This window comes from Leopardus geoffroyi, chromosome A1 (genome assembly GCF_018350155.1).
Source record: "Leopardus geoffroyi isolate Oge1 chromosome A1, O.geoffroyi_Oge1_pat1.0, whole genome shotgun sequence".
NCBI lineage: Eukaryota > Metazoa > Chordata > Mammalia > Carnivora > Felidae > Leopardus > Leopardus geoffroyi.
Genome location: NC_059326.1, coordinates 145442007 through 145460478, shown reverse-complemented (window position 1 = coordinate 145460478; position 18472 = coordinate 145442007). Strand labels below are relative to the sequence as shown.

Below are 18472 nucleotides of genomic sequence, written 5' to 3'. Positions count from 1 at the left end.
AATATGTAGCAACTATGTACAAAAGTCACAAAAAAGGTATCAACTAATAAACATATGAAAATATGTTCAAATAAACTAGCTTTTAGGAAAATGCAAATTAAAGTTACCATGTGGCCTCCGGAGGAAGGACTTCAAATACTCTTCCCCCAAAAAATGACTTTGAAACTGTTCAAAATTGCTAAAAACAACCATTTCAGGAATCTGGCAATTAACCAAACTTAAATAACATATTAAGAGGTACTTATTCATGAAACACTGTTGAAATTCGTTCACGAATGGTAGAAATCTGTGGCACTCCTGCTTGTGGCTACTGCCATCCCTTCCTAGTAGTGGTCAGGGTGAGCGTTCTCCCTGGACCACAGCTAGGATAGCTTTAAGGACAGAGAGGCTCAACTGATCCAGAGCCGAAGGTGAAAGAAAATATGCCATTCAGCGGTGTCTCCACTGAAAAAGCCCTCCCACCAGTAAGACTGAGGTAGACATCCCATTTAGGACAAGCAACCAACCAGCAACATAATGAGAAAGGTAACAGAATGATCCTGGTAATAAGAGACCCACAGAGGGACCTGAACTCTGCAAACAACCTTCTGCCTTCCACCCACATGCCTTAAGGAAACCAAGCTGTCTTCGTGTCCTGAGCTGATGGTGAGGCTGCACACATGCACAGAGGACACAGGAGAAACAAGAAGGCAGGTCAGATTAGGAGCCTGCCTGAACTATGAAAGAGTTCCTTAACTCACATATAGATCCTTCAGACAGGTGGAAATCTTACTCCACCCTTTGTGGAATGGGTGTTTGAGCATAACTCTGATCAATCATAGACCATGAAACTATGCATAATGTAATGTTGAGAGAAAGAAGCAAGACTCAAAAGAGTACATCTTTTTTAGGCATGAGCCATGTATGCTTAGCTAAGGAGCCTGAACTGTACCCTGAAATAATGAAGAATCACTAAATGATTTAACCAGAGAGTGATGAACTGGAATTGCATTTTATAAGATCACTTTGGCAGGGTAGAAGGCAGTTTGGCAGAGAGCAAGATTAGACACAGAGAGCAAAAATAACAACTTGAATCAAGACAATGGCAAAGGAAAGGAGAGCAAACGACGCACAGGTAAGCCAGTATGAACGATTTTTAAAGGAGGACTAAACTGGTATAATGATCCATTAGGTCTAGGTATTGAGGAGACAGAGGAAGGATGGTGAACTATCTACTGAAACAAAGCATTCGAATGATGAGGGGCTGAAAGATGATGAGCTCAGTTTTCATTACACGAAGCTCAAGGTTCACAGAACTCTCATATGTGAGACTGCTTATGTAATTAAACTTTGTGTAAAATCTATTGCTTAGAAAAAGATAGCTACTATATGGAAGTATGGAACTGTAGTGGTCTAACACCCCAGGGTCTTGCTCCAGTTCTAGCTCAAACTTGGGCATATCAATTGCTTTCTTGGTTCTGAAGTCTATCATTTATTCAAGTTTGATACAAAATGAAGAAAATAAGACTGCCCCATATACTTACAAGAGTGCCAAAAGCATAAAAAGAATGCTGCAAAACAAGAATACATTTGATTGCTGCTATAACACACAATTTGTTCTGGAAATTGTAACTAATAATATGACCAAAATAAAGCCATAATAAATATTGGAAAAGAAACGATATTTTCACTATGTCAGATGACCTGAAAGCACCATATAATTATTTTTAAAAGTACTAGAAGTAGGGGGCACCTGGATGGCTCAGTCAGTTGAGTGTCTGAATTCGGCTCAGGTCATAATCTCACAGTCATGAGTTCGAGCCCTGCATCAGGCTCACTGCTAGCAGTGTAGAGCCCACTTCCTCTTCTATATCCCCCTCTCTCCCTGTCCCTCCCATGTGCTCACGCACTCTCTCTCTCTCTCTCAAAAATAAACAAACATTTTTTAAAAAATGAAAGTACTAGAAGTGGAAGACAGTTCATTTAGGTAACCAATTCCAGAAGATACCTAGCAATATCAATCTTTAAAGTGAAAACTTACTGTTTTCCTAAAAGGTAAGACAATGTTACAGATATGTAAGTTCACTCCAAATTTATAAACTTAAAAGAACACTCATTAAAATCCCAAATGGGAAATATACATATCAGGGAAATTCACCAAAACAATCACAACTGTACTAGGGTAGTATGATTTTTTATTATTTCTTTCCCTATATTTTTACAAACATCCATGATCATAATAATATTGTCTGTCGTTGAAGGCCTTTTCCAAGGCTTTGGAAATAAGCATTTTTCAAATTCAAACATGAAATTAACTCATAATAGGTCAGAGTACAGATATCTAAAAAGACAGAATGTCTCCTCAACCAGCAAGATTTGACTATAATCCTATGACAACCAAAAGAGACTGGTCAATCATTACAACTTAAAAAAAAAAAAAAGAAATCAGTGAAGGAAACGTCAGCAGTGTCATTACACTGTTCAAGAGAAAGATTCTTACTCTACAAACCTGAAATTACAATTTGTCCTCAGTGCTCTTGCAGAGCAACATGTGTGCCACTCTTAGATTATGCCATTAAATATCTCACTTATACAACTACACATGAGAATTTGTACTCATTCTGTGCTCATACAATTGTGATTGGCCCACCCACAAAACAAAAATGAATCGTCATGATGACAGGAGCAGTCTAGTTCACTTGATAATTCTATTTATTATAAATTAATAAATTAGATTCTAATCTATATATGTTTTTGAACCTCAGGATAAGATTCTGGGCTTTATAAACTGAATACTGTAAAGATAACTCTCCACAAGGATTTTTGAAATACTGCCTGACACCCTGCCCAGTGAACCCAAACATCACTGTTAGCTGAGAATGTACTTTAAATTGTTAAGTGTGCATAATTACTATCACAACTTAAATTTTAATTTATAAATTTGTAAAGTATTATAGTTTTCCTTTCTCTGACACTCTTGATAATCTTTAAAAATGATGTTCGAAAATATTTAATTCATAAGTGATACAACCTGTTCTTCTTGAAATGATTGCTTAAGATTTGCATATGCTTAAGTGACAAATCATATCATAACACACAATAAATTATGAATGAAAAATCTAGTGTAACTGACTATGATTCAATGTTTATTACAAAAACACAGCATGCTGCTCCAAGTGCATTTTTCTCCTAATTGTCAAAGATAAACTTAAAAAAAAAAATAAAAATCTACTTTAGTCTAATCAAGAGACTACACCAATACAATATATTTAATCTTTATCTAGTGACATTCAGGCCCATAAATAATATTTCATTAATGTACACTGGATGGCTTAAGTAAATATAGCATTACACCAATTTAATAGAAGTAATATGCTCATAACTTCCCTAAAAAACAAGTATTAATACAGGGATATATATATATATTTTTTTTTTTTTTAATTTTTTTTTTTCAACGTTTATTTATTTTTGGGACAGAGAGAGACCGAGTATGAACGGGGGAGGGGCAGAGAGAGAGGGAGACACAGAATCGGAAACAGGCTCCAGGCTCTGAGCCATCAGCCCAGAGCCTGACGCAGGGCTCGAACTCACGGACCGCGAGATCGTGACCTGGCTGAAGTCGGACGCTTAACCGACTGCGCCACCCAGGCGCCCCTATATATATTTTTTTAAATAAGCTGGAGAAAAAGAAGAAAAGTTAAGCAAAAATTAAGTATTTCAAACCAACAAATGTATTTTTTACTGACATAAAGCAACATATCTAAGAAACCAGTGAAAAATGTCTTTTAGTAAACATTAAAATTGTCATTTAATTTAGCAAAGAATCGATCGAAGCATATTCTGTACACAGAGATCAAAAAAGTAGGTATTTAATATTTCACTTTTGAAATAAAAATAATTACAGCAACTCAATGTATAAATATCACAAAAGTGAATGGGTAAGCAAAGTAACAGTAATTAAGATACTAATTCCATTATTTACTCTCTAATTTGATTATGTTTCTGATAGAAATATCTAGTTGAGCTTATATATTATCAGCAAATTTGAGACATAGTGAAGAACTAGTCTTGTCAAATATACATGGAAAGCATTTTTAATCTCTCTCTTTTTTTTTTTAAGTTTATTTATTTATTTTGAGAGAGAGAGAGAGCACAAGTTGGGTAGGAGCAGAGAGAGAGAGGAGGGAGAATCCCAAGCAGGTTCTGCACTGTCAACACAGAGCCCAATCCAGGGCTTGAATTTACAAACCATGAGATCATGACCTGAGCTGGAACCAGATTCTTAACCGACTGAGCCACCCAGGTGCCCTTAATCCTCTTTAATAATGATGCACCTCAGAAATAATAGAAGTGAAATCTCTTTAACAGAACGAGGCTCTGCAATTCAAGATTTCATCATCTAATAGAAATTCACTCCCAATTGTCTGTTTAGCTCTCCACTTCATAAAAGTCTAAATCAAAATTTGTAGAAATAATGGATAAACTTGGAAGACATTATGCTAAGTGAGAACAGCCAGTCACTAAAAGACAAATACTGTATGATTCCAAATTCACAGTAGCCAAATTCACAGAGATATAAAGTAGAAGAGAAAGTATTCCAGAGGCTGAGGGAAGGGGGCAATAGGAAATTAGTATTCAATGGGTACAAAGTTTCAATTTTGCAATATGAAGAGCTCTGGAACTTAGTTGCAAAAATATATGAATGTACTTTACTGAGCTGTTAAAATGGTTAAGATGGTATATATTATATATATTATGTACTTCATAATTTTAAAAATAAATTTAAAAATTGTAGAAATAGGAGCACCTGGGTGGCTGAGTTGGTTAAGCATCCAACTCTTAATTTTTCTCAGGTCAGGATCAGAACCCCAAACCCCCTCACACCAGGCTCTTCTGCGCTGACAGTGTGGAGCCTGCTTGGGATTTGCTTTCTCCCCCTCTCTCTCTGCCCCTCCCCTGCTTGCTTGCTGTCTCTCTCTCTCTCAAAATAAATAAAATGAACTTTTAAAATATTATAGAAATAATATTTTATGTCTCTAGAATCTTTTCCTGAGTTCATTCATTAATTTTTAATATATAATGATAAATAAATTTAGAGTGGACTTGAAGTACTGATAATTTGAAGACAGATGGGGAAAAAAGAAAGCCAAGTTAATCATTTATTTTTTACTTTTTTTTTTAAAACCTACTGTTGTATTTGATTCTCATTTAGTGAGCATAGGTTATGTTTCTTTTCTTTTTATCAACTTTATTGTCAAATTGGTTTCCAAACAACACCCAGTGCTCATCCCAACAGCTGCCCTCCTCAATGCCCATCACCCACTTTCCCCTCCCCCCCACCCCTCATCAACCCTCAGTTTGTTCTCAGTATTTAACAGTCTCTTATGGTTTGCCTCCTTCCCTCTCTGTAACTTTCCCCCCCCTCCCCTTCCCCTCCACCCCCCCTGGTCTTCTGTTGAGTTTCTCAGGATCCACATACGAGTGAAAACATATGGTATCTGTCTTTCTCTGCCTGACTTATATTACTTACCATAACACTCTCCAGTTCCATCCACGTTGTTACAAATGGCCAGATTTCATTCTTTCTCATTGCCAAATAGTATTCCATTGTATGTATAAACCACATCTTCTTTATCCATTCATCCGTCAATGGACATTTAGGCTCTTTCCATAATTTGGCTATTGTCGAAAGTGCTGCTATAAACATTGGGGTACAAGTGTCCCTATGAATCAGCACTCCTGTATCCCTTGGGTAAATTCCTAGCAGTGCTATTGCTGGGTCATAGGGTAGATCTATTTTTAATTTTTTGAGGAGCCTCCACCCTGTTTTCCAGAGCGGCTGCACCAGTTTGCATTCCCACCAACAGTGCAAAAGGGTTCCCGTTTCTCTACATCCTCGCCAGCATTTATAGTCTCCTGATTTGTTCATTTTAGCCACTCTGACCAGCGTGAGGTGGTATCTCAGTGCGGTTTTGATTTGTATTTCCCTGATGAGGAGTGACATTGAGCATCTTTTCATGTGCTTGTTGGCCATCTGGATGTCTTCTTTAGAAAAGTGTCTATTCATGTCTTCTGCCCATTTCTTCACTGGATTATTTGTTTTTCAGGGGTGGAGTTTGGTGAGTTGTTTATAGATTTTGGATACTACCCCTTTATCCAATATGTCATTTGCAAGTATCTTCTCCCATTCCATCGGTTGCCTTTTAGTTTTGTTGATTGTTTCCTTTGCAGTGCAGAAGCTTTTTATCTTCATGAGGTCCCAAAAGTTCATTTTTGCTTTTAATTCCCTTGCCTTTGGGGATGTGTCAAGTAAGAAATTGCCGTGGCTGAGGTCAGAGAGGTGTTTTCCTGCTTTTTCCTCTAGGGTTTTCATGGTTTCCTGTCCTTTATCCATTTTGAGTTTATTTTTGTGAATTATGTAAGAAAGTGGTCTAGTTTCAACCTTCTGCATGTTACTGTCCAGTTCTCCCAGCACCATTTGTTAAAGAGACTGTCTGTTTTCCATTGGATGTTCTTTCCTGCTTTGTCAAAGATTAGCTTGCCATACTTTTGTGGGTCCAATTCTAGAGTCTCTATTCTATTCCATTGGTCTGTGTCTGTTTTTGTGCCAATACCATGCTGTCTTGATGGTTACAGCTTGGTAGAGGCTAAAGTCTGGGATTGTGATGTCTCCCGCTTTGGTTTTCTCCTTCAATATTACTTTAGCTATTTGGGGTCTTTGGGGTTCCATACAAATTTTAGGACTGCTTGTTCTAGCTTCGAGAAGAATGCTGGTGCAATTTTGATTGGGATTGCATCGAATGTGTAGATTGCTTTGGGTAGTATTGACATTTTAACAATATTTATTCTTCTAGTCCATGAGCACAGAATGTTTTTCCATTTCTTTGCATCTTCTTCAATTTCCTTCATAAGCTTTCTATAGTTTTAAGCATACAGATCTTTTACATCTTTGGTTAGTTTTATTCCTAAGTATTTTATGATTCTTGGTGCAACTGTGAATGGGATCAGTTTCTTTATTTGTCTTTTGGTTGCTTCATTATTAGTGCATAAGAATGCAACTGATTTCTGTACATTGATTTTGTATCCCACGACTTTGCTGAATTCATGTATCAGTTCTAGCAGACTTTTGGTGGAGTCTATCGGGTTTTACATGTATAGTATCATGTCATTTGTATAAAGTGAAAGCTTGACTTCATCTTTGCCAATTTTGATGCCTTTGATTTCCTTTTGTTGTCTGATTGCTGATGCTAGCACTTCCAACACTATGTTAAACAACAGCAGTGAGAGTGGACATCCTGTCGTGTTCCTGATCTCAGGGGGAAAGCTCTCAGTTTTTCCCCATTGAGGATGGTATTAGCTGTGGGCTTTTCATAAATGGAAAGCCAAGTTAATTAAATTGAGATATGTTACATCATTTTATATATGCTAGGGGTGCTTTAAAACAGTCTGTACCTGGCTGTGACTTGTTAATTGTGGGAGCTAGGTGATAGGTACATGCAAATTCATTACACTATTCTCTTTACTTTTGCACCTTGAAATTTTGTTATGGTAAGACATTAAAAATAAAAACAGCTGTGCAAATAAGAAACGTGTAAAATTCAGGAGGGCAACAGGATTGATGGGAAGAGCAAGATAGATTTTCTACCAAGATAGTGTTAAAGTATGGAATCAAGTAAAGTATAGAAATACTTTACAATCAATTTTTTAAAATATGAATTTTGTATAATTAGCATAATGGTAAAGGATTTTTAAGAAAAGCAATGTGAATTAACCAGAAAGACGAGTAAAGAGAAAGAATTAAAAAATCAGTTTAGGGGAGCCTAGGTGGTTCAGTCTGTTAAATGTCCGACTTTTTATTTCAGCTCAGATCGTGATCCCTTGGCTCAAAGGATCGAGCACCTCATCAGCTGTGGGCTGACAGCACAGAGCCTGCTTGGGATTCTCTTTCTCCCCCTCTCTCTGCACCCCCCTCACTCTCTCTCTCTCTTTCTCTCTCTCTCTCTCAAAATAAGTAAATAAACTTTATTTTAAAAATCAGTTTAAAGAATTATTCACCATGATCAAGTGGGATTCATTCCTGGGATGTAGGGCTGGTTCAACATTCGCAAATCAATCAACGTGATATATCACATTAACAAAAAAAAAGAGAAGAACCATATGATCCTGTCAATCGATGCAGAAAAGGCCTTTGACAAAATCCAGCACGCTTTCTTAATAAAAACCCTTGAGAAAGTCGGGATAGAAGGAACATACTTAAAGATCATAAAAGCCATTTATGAAAAGCCCACAGCTAACATCATCCTCAACGGGGAAAAACTGAGAGCTTTTTCCCTGAGATCAGGAACACGACAGGGATGCCCACTCTCACCGCTGTTGTTTAACATAGTGCTGGAAGTTCTAGCATCAGCAATCAGACAACAAAAGGAAATCAAAGGCATCAAAATTGGCAAAGATGAAGTCAAGCTTCCGCTTTTTGTGGATAACATGATATTATACATGGAAAATCCGATAGACTCCACCAAAAGTCTGCTAGAACTGATACATGAATTCAGCAAAGTTGCAGGATACAAAATCAATGTACAGAAATCAGTTGCATTCTTATACACTAACAATGAAGCAACAGAAAGACAAATAAAGAAACTGATCCCATTCACAACTGCACCAAGAAGCATAAAATACCTAGAAATAAATCTAACCAAAGATGTAAAAGATCTGTATGCTGAAAACTATAGAAAGCTTATGAAGGTAATTGAAGAAGATATAAAGAAATGGAAAGACATTCCCTGCTCATGGATTGGAAGAATAAATATTGTCAAAATGTCAATACTACCCAAAGCTATCTACACATTCAATGCAATCCCAATCAAAATTGCACCAGCATTCTTCTTGAAACTAGAACAAGCCATCCTAAAATTCATATGGAACCACAAAAGGCCCCGAATAGCCAAAGTAATTCTGAAGAAGAAGAAGACCAAAGCAGGAGGCATCACAATCCCAGACTTTAGCCTCTACTACAAAGCTGTCATCATCAAGACAGCATGGTATTGGCACAAAAACAGACACATAGACCAATGGAATAGAATAGAAACCCCACAACTAGACCCACAAACGTATGGCCAACTCATCTTTGACAAAGCAGGAAAGAACATCCAATGGAAAAAAGACAGTCCCTTTAACAAATGGTGCTGGGAGAACTGGACAGAAACATGCAGAAGGTTGAAACTAGACCACTTTCTCACACCATTCACAAAAATAAACTCAAAATGGATAAAGGACCTGAATGTGAGACAGGAAACCATCAAAACCTTAGAGGAGAAAGCAGGAAAAGACCTCTCTGACCTCAGCCGTAGCAATCTTTTACTCGACACATCCCCAAAGGCAAGGGAATTAAAAGCAAAAGTGAATTACTGGGACCTTATGAAGATAAAAAGCTTCTGCACAGCAAAGGAAACAACCAACAAAACTAAAAGGCAACCAACGGAATGGGAAAAGATATTTGCAAATGACATATCGGACAAAGGGCTAGTATCCAAAATCTATAAAGAGCTCACCAAACTCCACACCCGAAAAACAAATAACCCAGTGAAGAAATGGGCAGAAAACATGAATAGACACTTCTCTAAAGAAGACATCCGGATGGCCAACAGGCACATGAAAAGATGTTCAACGTCGCTCCTTATCAGGGAAATACAAATCAAAACCACTCTCAGATATCACCTCACGCCAGTCAGAGTGGCCAAAATGAACAAATCAGGGGACTATAGATGCTGGAGAGGATGTGGAGAAACGGGAACCCTCTTGCACTGTTGGTGGGAATGCAAATTGGTGCAGCCGCTCTGGAAAACAGTGTGGAGGTTCCTCAGAAAATTAAAAATAGACCTACCCTATGACCCAGCAATAGCACTGCTAGGAATTTATCCAAGGATACAGGAGTACTGATGCATAGGGGCACTTGAACCCCAATGTTTAGAGCAGCACTCTCAACAATAGCCAAATTATGGAAAGAGCCTAAATGTCCATCAACTGATGAATGGATAAAGAAATTGTGGTTTATATACACAATGGAATACTACGTGGCAATGAGAAAGAATGAAATATGGCCTTTTGTAGCAACGTGGATGGAACTGGAGAGTGTGATGCTAAGTGAAATAAGCCATACAGAGAAAGACAGATACCATATGGTTTCACTCTTATGTGGATACTAAGAAACTTAACAGAAACCCATGGGGGGAGGGAAGGAAAAAAAAAAAGAGGTTAGAGTGGGAGAGAGCCAAAACATAAGAGACTGTTAAAAACTGAGAACAAACTGAGGGTTGATGGGGGGTGGGAGGGAGGGGAGGGTGGGTGATGGGTATTGAGGAGGTCACCTTTTGGGATGAGCACTGGGTGTTGTATGGAAACCAATTTGACAATAAATTTCATATATTAAAAAAAAAAACAGTTTAAAATTTTTAAAAATTTTTTAATGTTTATTTATTTATTTTTGAGAGACAGACAGAGCATGAGTGGGGGAGGGGCAGAGAGAGAGGGAGACACAGAATCCAAAGCAGGCTCCAGGCTCTGAGCTGTTAGCACAGAGCCTCATGAGGGGCTCAAACCCACAGAACTGCAAGATCATGACCTGAGCTGAAGTTGGACACTTCACCAAATGAGCCAACCAGGTGTCCCAAAAATCAGTTTAAATTTCTAAGAAGAAAATGAAATTGCAAAATTTTACTCTATCTAAATTAGGAAATAAGCCCTTTCAATCAACTATTCCTGAGCTATAAAGAAAGTAATTAAAATATTTCTAGTGTGTTGCTATGTAAATTTCAAAAATATAATCAAGCAGGTTTAACGAGAGATGGGAATTAATGTTGGTGGGGAGGCCCTTTAGTTCTTCTTCAACAATAACATATAAAATAGTATTAACCGTATAAAATCCAATCTCAAGATTAGGTAGAATGGTATTTTGTCTGCAGTATCTGAATATCTCTCTTGCTATTTTTGTTATACAAAAGTGAGAGAAGAAAGTTGGAAACCCACAGGAAATTATTTTGTCAATAACCTGTGAAAGGTCAAATCACAGAACTGAGGTCCTAAACTAATGTATTCCTCTGTAGCAGGTAAAAACAGAAAAACAACAAATTTAGAAGGTAAGTTGCTTTGAAGTTTTAATCTCTGCACAAATCCCGAAAGGGGGTCTAAATCTAAGATAAGGCTAAGAACATCAGTAATTAGTAACAAAGTTTAGGGTAAAGAGTAAATTATGACAAGATAGAAGAAAAGAAAGCATATATGGAACCTACATAAAAGTAGACAAAATAGTACCAAATTCAAAGCTATATATACATTACCCATACTCAATACATATTAAGATTTTGCCTCATTTGTTTCATCTATCCCTGGTTTGTTTTTTATTTTGCTAAGCTAAACAGGTATCATTTTATACTTTATTCCACAATCAAATATCCCTATCTTTAAAAAGGCCCTTTTACAGTTGATTTGTTTGAGTCAGGATCACAAATTACATTAGGTTATGTGTCTTGAATTTTTGAATTCTAGAGTAGTGCTGCTCCAAGTGTGGTCTGAACTGGTGTCTGTTCACATACTGATTATTGTTAGTCCAAAAACTATTATCAAAATCCTCACACTCTTTGCCATAGGTCAAAACGATAAATTCAGAAAAGAAAAGACTTAGAAACTTTCATAGCAAGTTGACACTGTCAAAACATCCAAGTGCATGGTCAGTGGACCTGTGACCCTGAACCAGGCTGGTGGTCGTCACTGTCCCATAGTGACTCACATATGACCTAAGCTACATACTAGTCTTGCACATGGGGACCACTTACTGGTCACTGCCCAGAAAAGATATTTTAATAACAAACTTGCTAGATAGAGATGTAATCCTCTCTTCACTTCTTTATCCAACCATTAAATTTTTAAGGAAATTGGATCAGCTGTCCTTTAGATTACTGTGTTTCCCTATTTGTTTCCTGTGATATCAATTAACTTGGTTCTCTATCAACTGACTTCTTTAATTGATTTCTATTCAGGCTCAACATTTTGAGCAAGAATATTTCATGGACTGTGCTCTGTGATTCAAGTTATAAAACTTCAGCAAGTATGGGGCTCCTGGGTGGCTCAGTTGGTTGGGCAGCCAACTTCAGCTCAGGTCATGATCTCACAGCTCGAAGCCTCGTGAGTTCGAGCCCTGTGTCACGCTCTGTGCTGACAGCTGAGAGCCTGAAGCGTGCTTCCAATTCTGGTCTCCCCCTCTCTTTGTCCCTCCCCTGCTTGCTCTCTCTCTCTCTCAAAAATAAATAAACATTAAAAAAAAACTTCAGCAAGTATATCATATCTGGATGCACTATTTTTAGTAATGTCATAACTAATCACTAGGTTCACGTGATGATAGCTCAATCCCTCCTTTCGAAATTCCCCATCAACTTTTCACCTAACAGTTTCATCCAGTGATTACTATCACTTAATTCATTTCATTAGACATTGAAAAGTAATGATTTTCTAATTCTACCATCATTTCTATGTTTATTAGATGGAATTTTGAAAAAATAAAAGTTCCCTTATCACATTAGTCTATTTAGTTACCATGAAATATAGATCATACACAAAAAGTAAGATAAATGTTTATCTCTTTCCTTTTGACTAATAATTTTCTAACAAAAATCTTGATGCCCTAGATTCTCCCAATAATGTTCAATGGAGACTCTTCTACTCTATTCTCGCCTGTGTCTGTTCATTCTATCATTTTCTCTCTCTGTCTCTCTTTTATGAACTCTTGGATTTTGAAGATACTTGTCTTTCAAGCTGTTGCATTCATTGTTATTTGCCATCTTTTGCTCTTCCTTATCCTAGAAGACTCAGAATAATATACCAAGACCAGTACAGTTGGTGCTAAATACAGTTAAATAGAACTTTGTGAAAAGTTAACTGCAATTTCATTTATAGCATTATTTCTGTAATAAAAGACACTGAAAATTTCAAACAACTAGCTAAAAATTATAACTATAATTTGGCTTTTCATGTGCCAGAAACAGTGCTAAACTCTTTGAATGTAAATCTCATTTAATCTACACAACTACGATGTTGTATGGTGGGTATTATTTTTATTCCTATCTTACAAAAAAAGAAAATAAAGGGTACGTAGGTGGCTCAGTTGGTTAAGCGTCTGACTTCGGCTCAGGTCATGATCTCACAGTTTGTGGGTTTGAGCCCTGCATCGGGCTCTGTGCTGACAGCTCAGAGCCTGGAGCCTACCTCAGATTCTGTGTCTCCCTCTCTCTCTGTTCCTCCCCCACTCACACTCTTTGTCTCTCAAAAATGAATAAACATTAAAAAAAAATTTTTTTTTAAAGAAAAGAAGTTTGGAGACGTTAACTAACTTGGCCAAAATCCAGCTAGTAAAGGGTAAAGGAAGGATTTATAGCCATGTTTAAGTCTAAAGTTAATGCTCTTAAATTGTATCTTTAATATCTGACAAACCATTCTGTTAAACAATGGCTCTCAACAAGAGTGTACCACCTCCCTGACAGGTTTGTAAATGTTGGGGGTACGGAAACAAGAACAGTCCTGTCCAGATGCCAAGAGCATGCATTCCACTGAAAAATAATGACTTGGAACTATTCTCCCTATTCCACATACCTTTAAAATATAAAAATTGAAACTATTTTGATGACTTTAAGAAACTGTTTTATTTTTAAATTTTTAAATTATTTATATGTTTCATTAATTCACACTGCTCTTCTCATTAACTTTGCAGGGGAAGTAATGTTTTGCCTTATCTGTAAAGTTGAATTTAACCAATTCTCTAAATATTGTCATAATTCTTTTAAATTTAAGAAATAAAATGGATGGTGCCAAATCTATTTATAAACAATCCTGAAGTTATGAGTGACAATATGGGTACTCCTTAAAGGAGACGCTCTATATAGGGATAAACAGGATTCTTCTTAAAAAAAAAAATTTTTTTTAATATTTATTTATTTTTTGAGAAGAAGAGAGAGAGAGCATGAGCAGGGGAGGGGCAGAAAGAAAGAGAGACAGAATGAAGCAGGCTCCATACTCTCAGCTTTCAGCACAGGGCCCGACACAGGGCTCGAACTCATGAACCGCAAGCTCATGACCTGAACTGAACGAAGTAGGACACTTAACCAACTGAGCCACTCAGGCACCCCACCAAGATTCTTCTTAAATATAACTTGCAGGAAAAAAAATAATGGTTTTTAGGGGTGGAGGGAGGCATTACGAAGGTATACAAGGATATACAAGGTGATGTATATGTTCACTCTCTTCAATGTATTGAGGGCTCATAGGTCTATATACACATCAAAACATCAAACTGTGTACTTTAAATATGTTCAGCTTGTTGTTTCCCAACTATACTTAAAGACAACTATGTTTTAGCAAATAAAAATAAACTTCTGGAGCCTATAAAGTAAAACAACAGTGTAAGTATTCTCCTCAACAGTCCCACAAAAAAAATGAGATATAATACACATGTAAGGTTTGAAAGAAATAACCAAGTGACTGATTCATAATTTACTTCATAAAACTAACACAAAACTGCAGAAATTAAGTGGCAAAAATACCAACATCCCAAAATTCAGAAGAAAGGTATGTGCTTTGCCTAGAGCCCCCTTTACTAAGATCAACACCATGCACTGAGGCAGGGCGAGGTAAGAAACCACAGTCCTACCACACACACACCCAATCCCAGAAGTCATCAACTGGCCACACATATCCTACATACTATACATCACCGGCATGTTGGATTTGGTCCTGACTTTGAAAAATCTTTTTTAATTAGTTACCAATATTTGAAAATTTAGAGATTTCTCCCCCCTAGATCTTTTTCACTTTTCTTGGAAGATCTGGTAACCCCTGGGTCCATGTTCCCAACCTGGCAATAAGACAAACACTCTGATCAGCTACAGGCCATAGGATTCAGTGTCCATATTGTCTTGTACCTAGCAGCTTGACCCTTTTATGTTACCATGCCCAGATTTCAAGGCTTTTGAGTTTGCAGTTCTTGCCCTAAGGCTATAAAGATTTTCTCTAAACAGTGTTTTGTTTTCTTTTGGTACTATCTATGGGCTCACCCACACATTAAAGAAAACTGCCCTTAATTAGAGGTGCAATTCTCATTCCAAGGGTAGGGAACTTTCCTAACTCAGCAGGCAGTGGCAACAAACAAGGAGCCAAACACAGCCATCCCTATCTATCCCTGAAGCAGAGGCGAGACAAGAATAAAAACAAATCCTGGAAACTAGTTTTTGATGCACTAGTTTCAACAAATTCAATGAGGAAATTTCGAACAGGTATTTAAGGATTATTTTACGAATCTCCCTCCTAGAGACCTACCCCAGCACCCCCCAACATGTGCATGCATGCAAACACACACACACACACACACACACACACACACACACACACAAACACAGTCCCAGCTCCCTCCCTAACCGATTCAGGTCACTGAAATGGTAACTGGAGTATCTATTATTCTACCTCCAGCTTAAGACAAAAGAAAATTTCTTTTTAAAAAAATCTGGTGAGGGACACCTGGGTGCCTCAGTGGGTTAAGCATTGACCTCTTGATTTGGGCTCTGATCATGATCTTGCTGTTGGTGACTTCAGGCCCCATGTTAGGCTCTGAGCTGACAGTGTGGAGCCTGCTTGGGATGCTCTCTCTCCCTCTCTCTTTCTGCCCCTCTCCCGCTCATTCTCTCTCTCTCAAAATAAATAAATAAACTTTTTTTTAAAAATCTGGTAAAAAGGAAAACTTTCGAAGAAATAACCATCAAATTATTATAGGTCAAAAGAGGTCAGAAAGCTATACTCATTCAATGAATAAACAACCAGCACTTTCTAAAATCATTATATATCAGAAACAATGATATTAAAGTTAATGAAGGAGATATGTTATTATTATTACTTATTTTTCAACTCAATTCATAAAATAAGAGAAATATTACAAAGAAGGCAACAAAAATTCCTCATTTGCAGATGACCTCACTCTATCTTAGAAGTCACAAGAGAAATCACTGAGACTAAAAGGAGAACTCAGGTGATGGTATGGTTACAAAGTTGACATACAAAAGCAGCAACTCTTTTATATGTCAATAATCACAGAAGAAATAAGATTAATAAACTCAAAAAGAATAGCAAACAAAATTATAAAATACTCAGGAAAAAGATTAATAATAGGTGCTAATAATAAGGTCATGTTATCCTGGAGCAGGAGATGCCACAGAGGCTTAAGAACTGTCCAATAGGGCTGGAGTCTCCCCTGACACTCCCCACCCCAACCCCCATGAAAACTTAGCTGGCATATGACCCAAAGGAAATCATGGCTTCTCTCTCCAGTGGCACTCTAGACTGAATCAAGACCTGGATTTCCCTGGCCTAGTTCTGAATCATAGGAATCAGTTCAAAACCATTCACATTTCTCAGAACTCATACAGAAAACAGCCAATAAGCAAAAAAACAGGAATCACCACTTTTTTAGGAATGAGATTAAGGCATCAAGCATAGGAAACATCCTCTCTGAAAATTATCTCAATGAACTCTTTAAACGCTTGTGGCAGAGAATCTTAACTAAATGTCTGTGTGGAAATAGATAAGTACATAGACCTTTCACACTGTTATTACCAAATAGAATCAAAAGAAAGAATGTTTTGGAATGTGTTTACGATATTAAGAAATTCCCAATTAATTCAGTTCTCAGTATTTCAGAATTTGTGATTGTTTGACTATGATTTGGTTTCAGGATTATCTTTCCACTCTCTGGACAAAAGTACTTTCCTAAGAAAATTAATAGTGTAAATAAATGGTCTGAAGCACCACAGAAGCCATCTGTTTACATTCAGATAGTTAATATGCTAAGCATTCTTATCTATTAAATTAAAGCAGGTCACCTAAGGACTTTTCTAGATAATACTTCATTAGCTTAATTATAATGAGTATATATAGTTGAAGCAATAAAATGGACATCTGTTTTAAAACATCTTCAATTCAAGCCTTTTACTAAATCAAACTAGCTTTCACATATTAGTTTCAATTACTGAGGTTTACATGGTCAAAAAAAAAAAAACCTTCATTTATATAGAATATAAAAATTTCTGTTCTTACCTTCAAAGTTCTCCATTCCCAGCCATCACCTATCTGCTGTGAATGTCTAATGAACTCTGCACAACAATGCTGGAATGTTTTTTCTCCAAAGAACTCATCTTCTTCCATACTAAATGATAACTGCAATATAAAAACTAAGTATAAGCATCAGCTGTGGAATGAATGCTAAAAGTAATTCTGCTAAATCACTTATTTCTTCAAACCAAAATTTGGGACACTGAACGGAAAATATTCTCAGAGCCATTCCAAAAAAGTGTCACATTTCCATCTTTCTCAGTCTATCCCCATTTTTTAATCAGGAAGAAAATGTGATCAACATGAAAACTGAAAAACTAGATTTATGGGGCGCCTGGGTGGCTCAGTTGGTTATGCATCCAAAAGCGTCCAACTTCAGCTCAGGTCATGATCTCTCAGGTTCATGAGTTCCAGCCGGGTATCAGGCTTTGTGTTGACACCTCAGAGCCTGGAGCCTGCTTTGGATTCTGTGTCTCCCTCTGTCTCTGCCACTCCCCCACTTGTGCTCTATTTCAAAAATAAACATTAAAAAAAAATTTAACCTAAATTTATAACAAATGTGTATCTAGGGTTCAAAAAGTTAATCTGTCCATAAATTTAGTTTCCAGAGCTTAATTTTATCTCACTTCTTCTAAGCTAATGTTTCCAAACAATCTCTTCAGAGCTTCCTTCTCTACTTCCTACCTTACTTAGCCCTTACGTAGATAGCATGGCAGTGCTTAGTAGAGCTGAGCTGTTCTTCACACTTATTAGAGTTCACCTCTCTAACAAATGATGTTCTAAAGCCTGAAAGTATTAGTTCTTCAAGGTGTAAAGTTAGGATCACCTTAGTAATTACCTACTTTATAGAATCTACAAATGTGACAAATCAAGGAATAGCCACATATTTGTTACATAAGTATGTCCAAAACATAAAGTATTTATAAAAAGAGAATTTTAAAGCTAGAAACTGATACATTATGTAATTCAAGTCCCTTAATAAGAAAAATTAGACCAAGTGAATTCCCATGGTCTCCTCTTTGGTGAAAAGCACCATCAAGAAAATTAGCACTTGTTGACTGCTTACTTTGTCAAGCACAATGCTAAATACTTTAAATTCCCATTTAACCCTCACACAACCCAAAGACTATTGTTATCCTCATTCCCCAAATGAAAAGGAGAAAGTAACCTGCTAAAGAAACGCAAATGAGAAAGGATTCAAACCCCAGGAGGGCTCCAGGGCCAATGATCTGTCTATACTAGCTGATTCTCAGTGCAGTATTCTTTCTGATTATTCAAATTTAGTATGACCTATACAAGCATTTGTTCACTCATACAACAAATATATACTTAATATCTATAGTAGGTACTG

General features: G+C 36.9%; 1 protein-coding gene across 10 annotated transcripts in view; it reads right to left on the bottom strand.

Annotated features, from left to right (window-relative positions):
• ATG10 (autophagy related 10) overlaps positions 1–18472 on the bottom strand; it is a 445276-nt gene that overhangs the window by 233540 nt on the left and 193264 nt on the right. For 9 of the 10 annotated variants that reach the window (XM_045497134.1, XM_045497135.1, XM_045497131.1 and 6 more), the window contains one exon: positions 17107–17226. In XM_045497134.1, coding sequence (XP_045353090.1) covers positions 17107–17214 — 108 coding nt within the window. In that variant the 5' untranslated portion in view covers positions 17215–17226. Of the gene's footprint in view, positions 1–17106; positions 17227–18472 lie in introns of those variants that run through there. The other variant, XM_045497137.1, reaches the window with a different exon arrangement.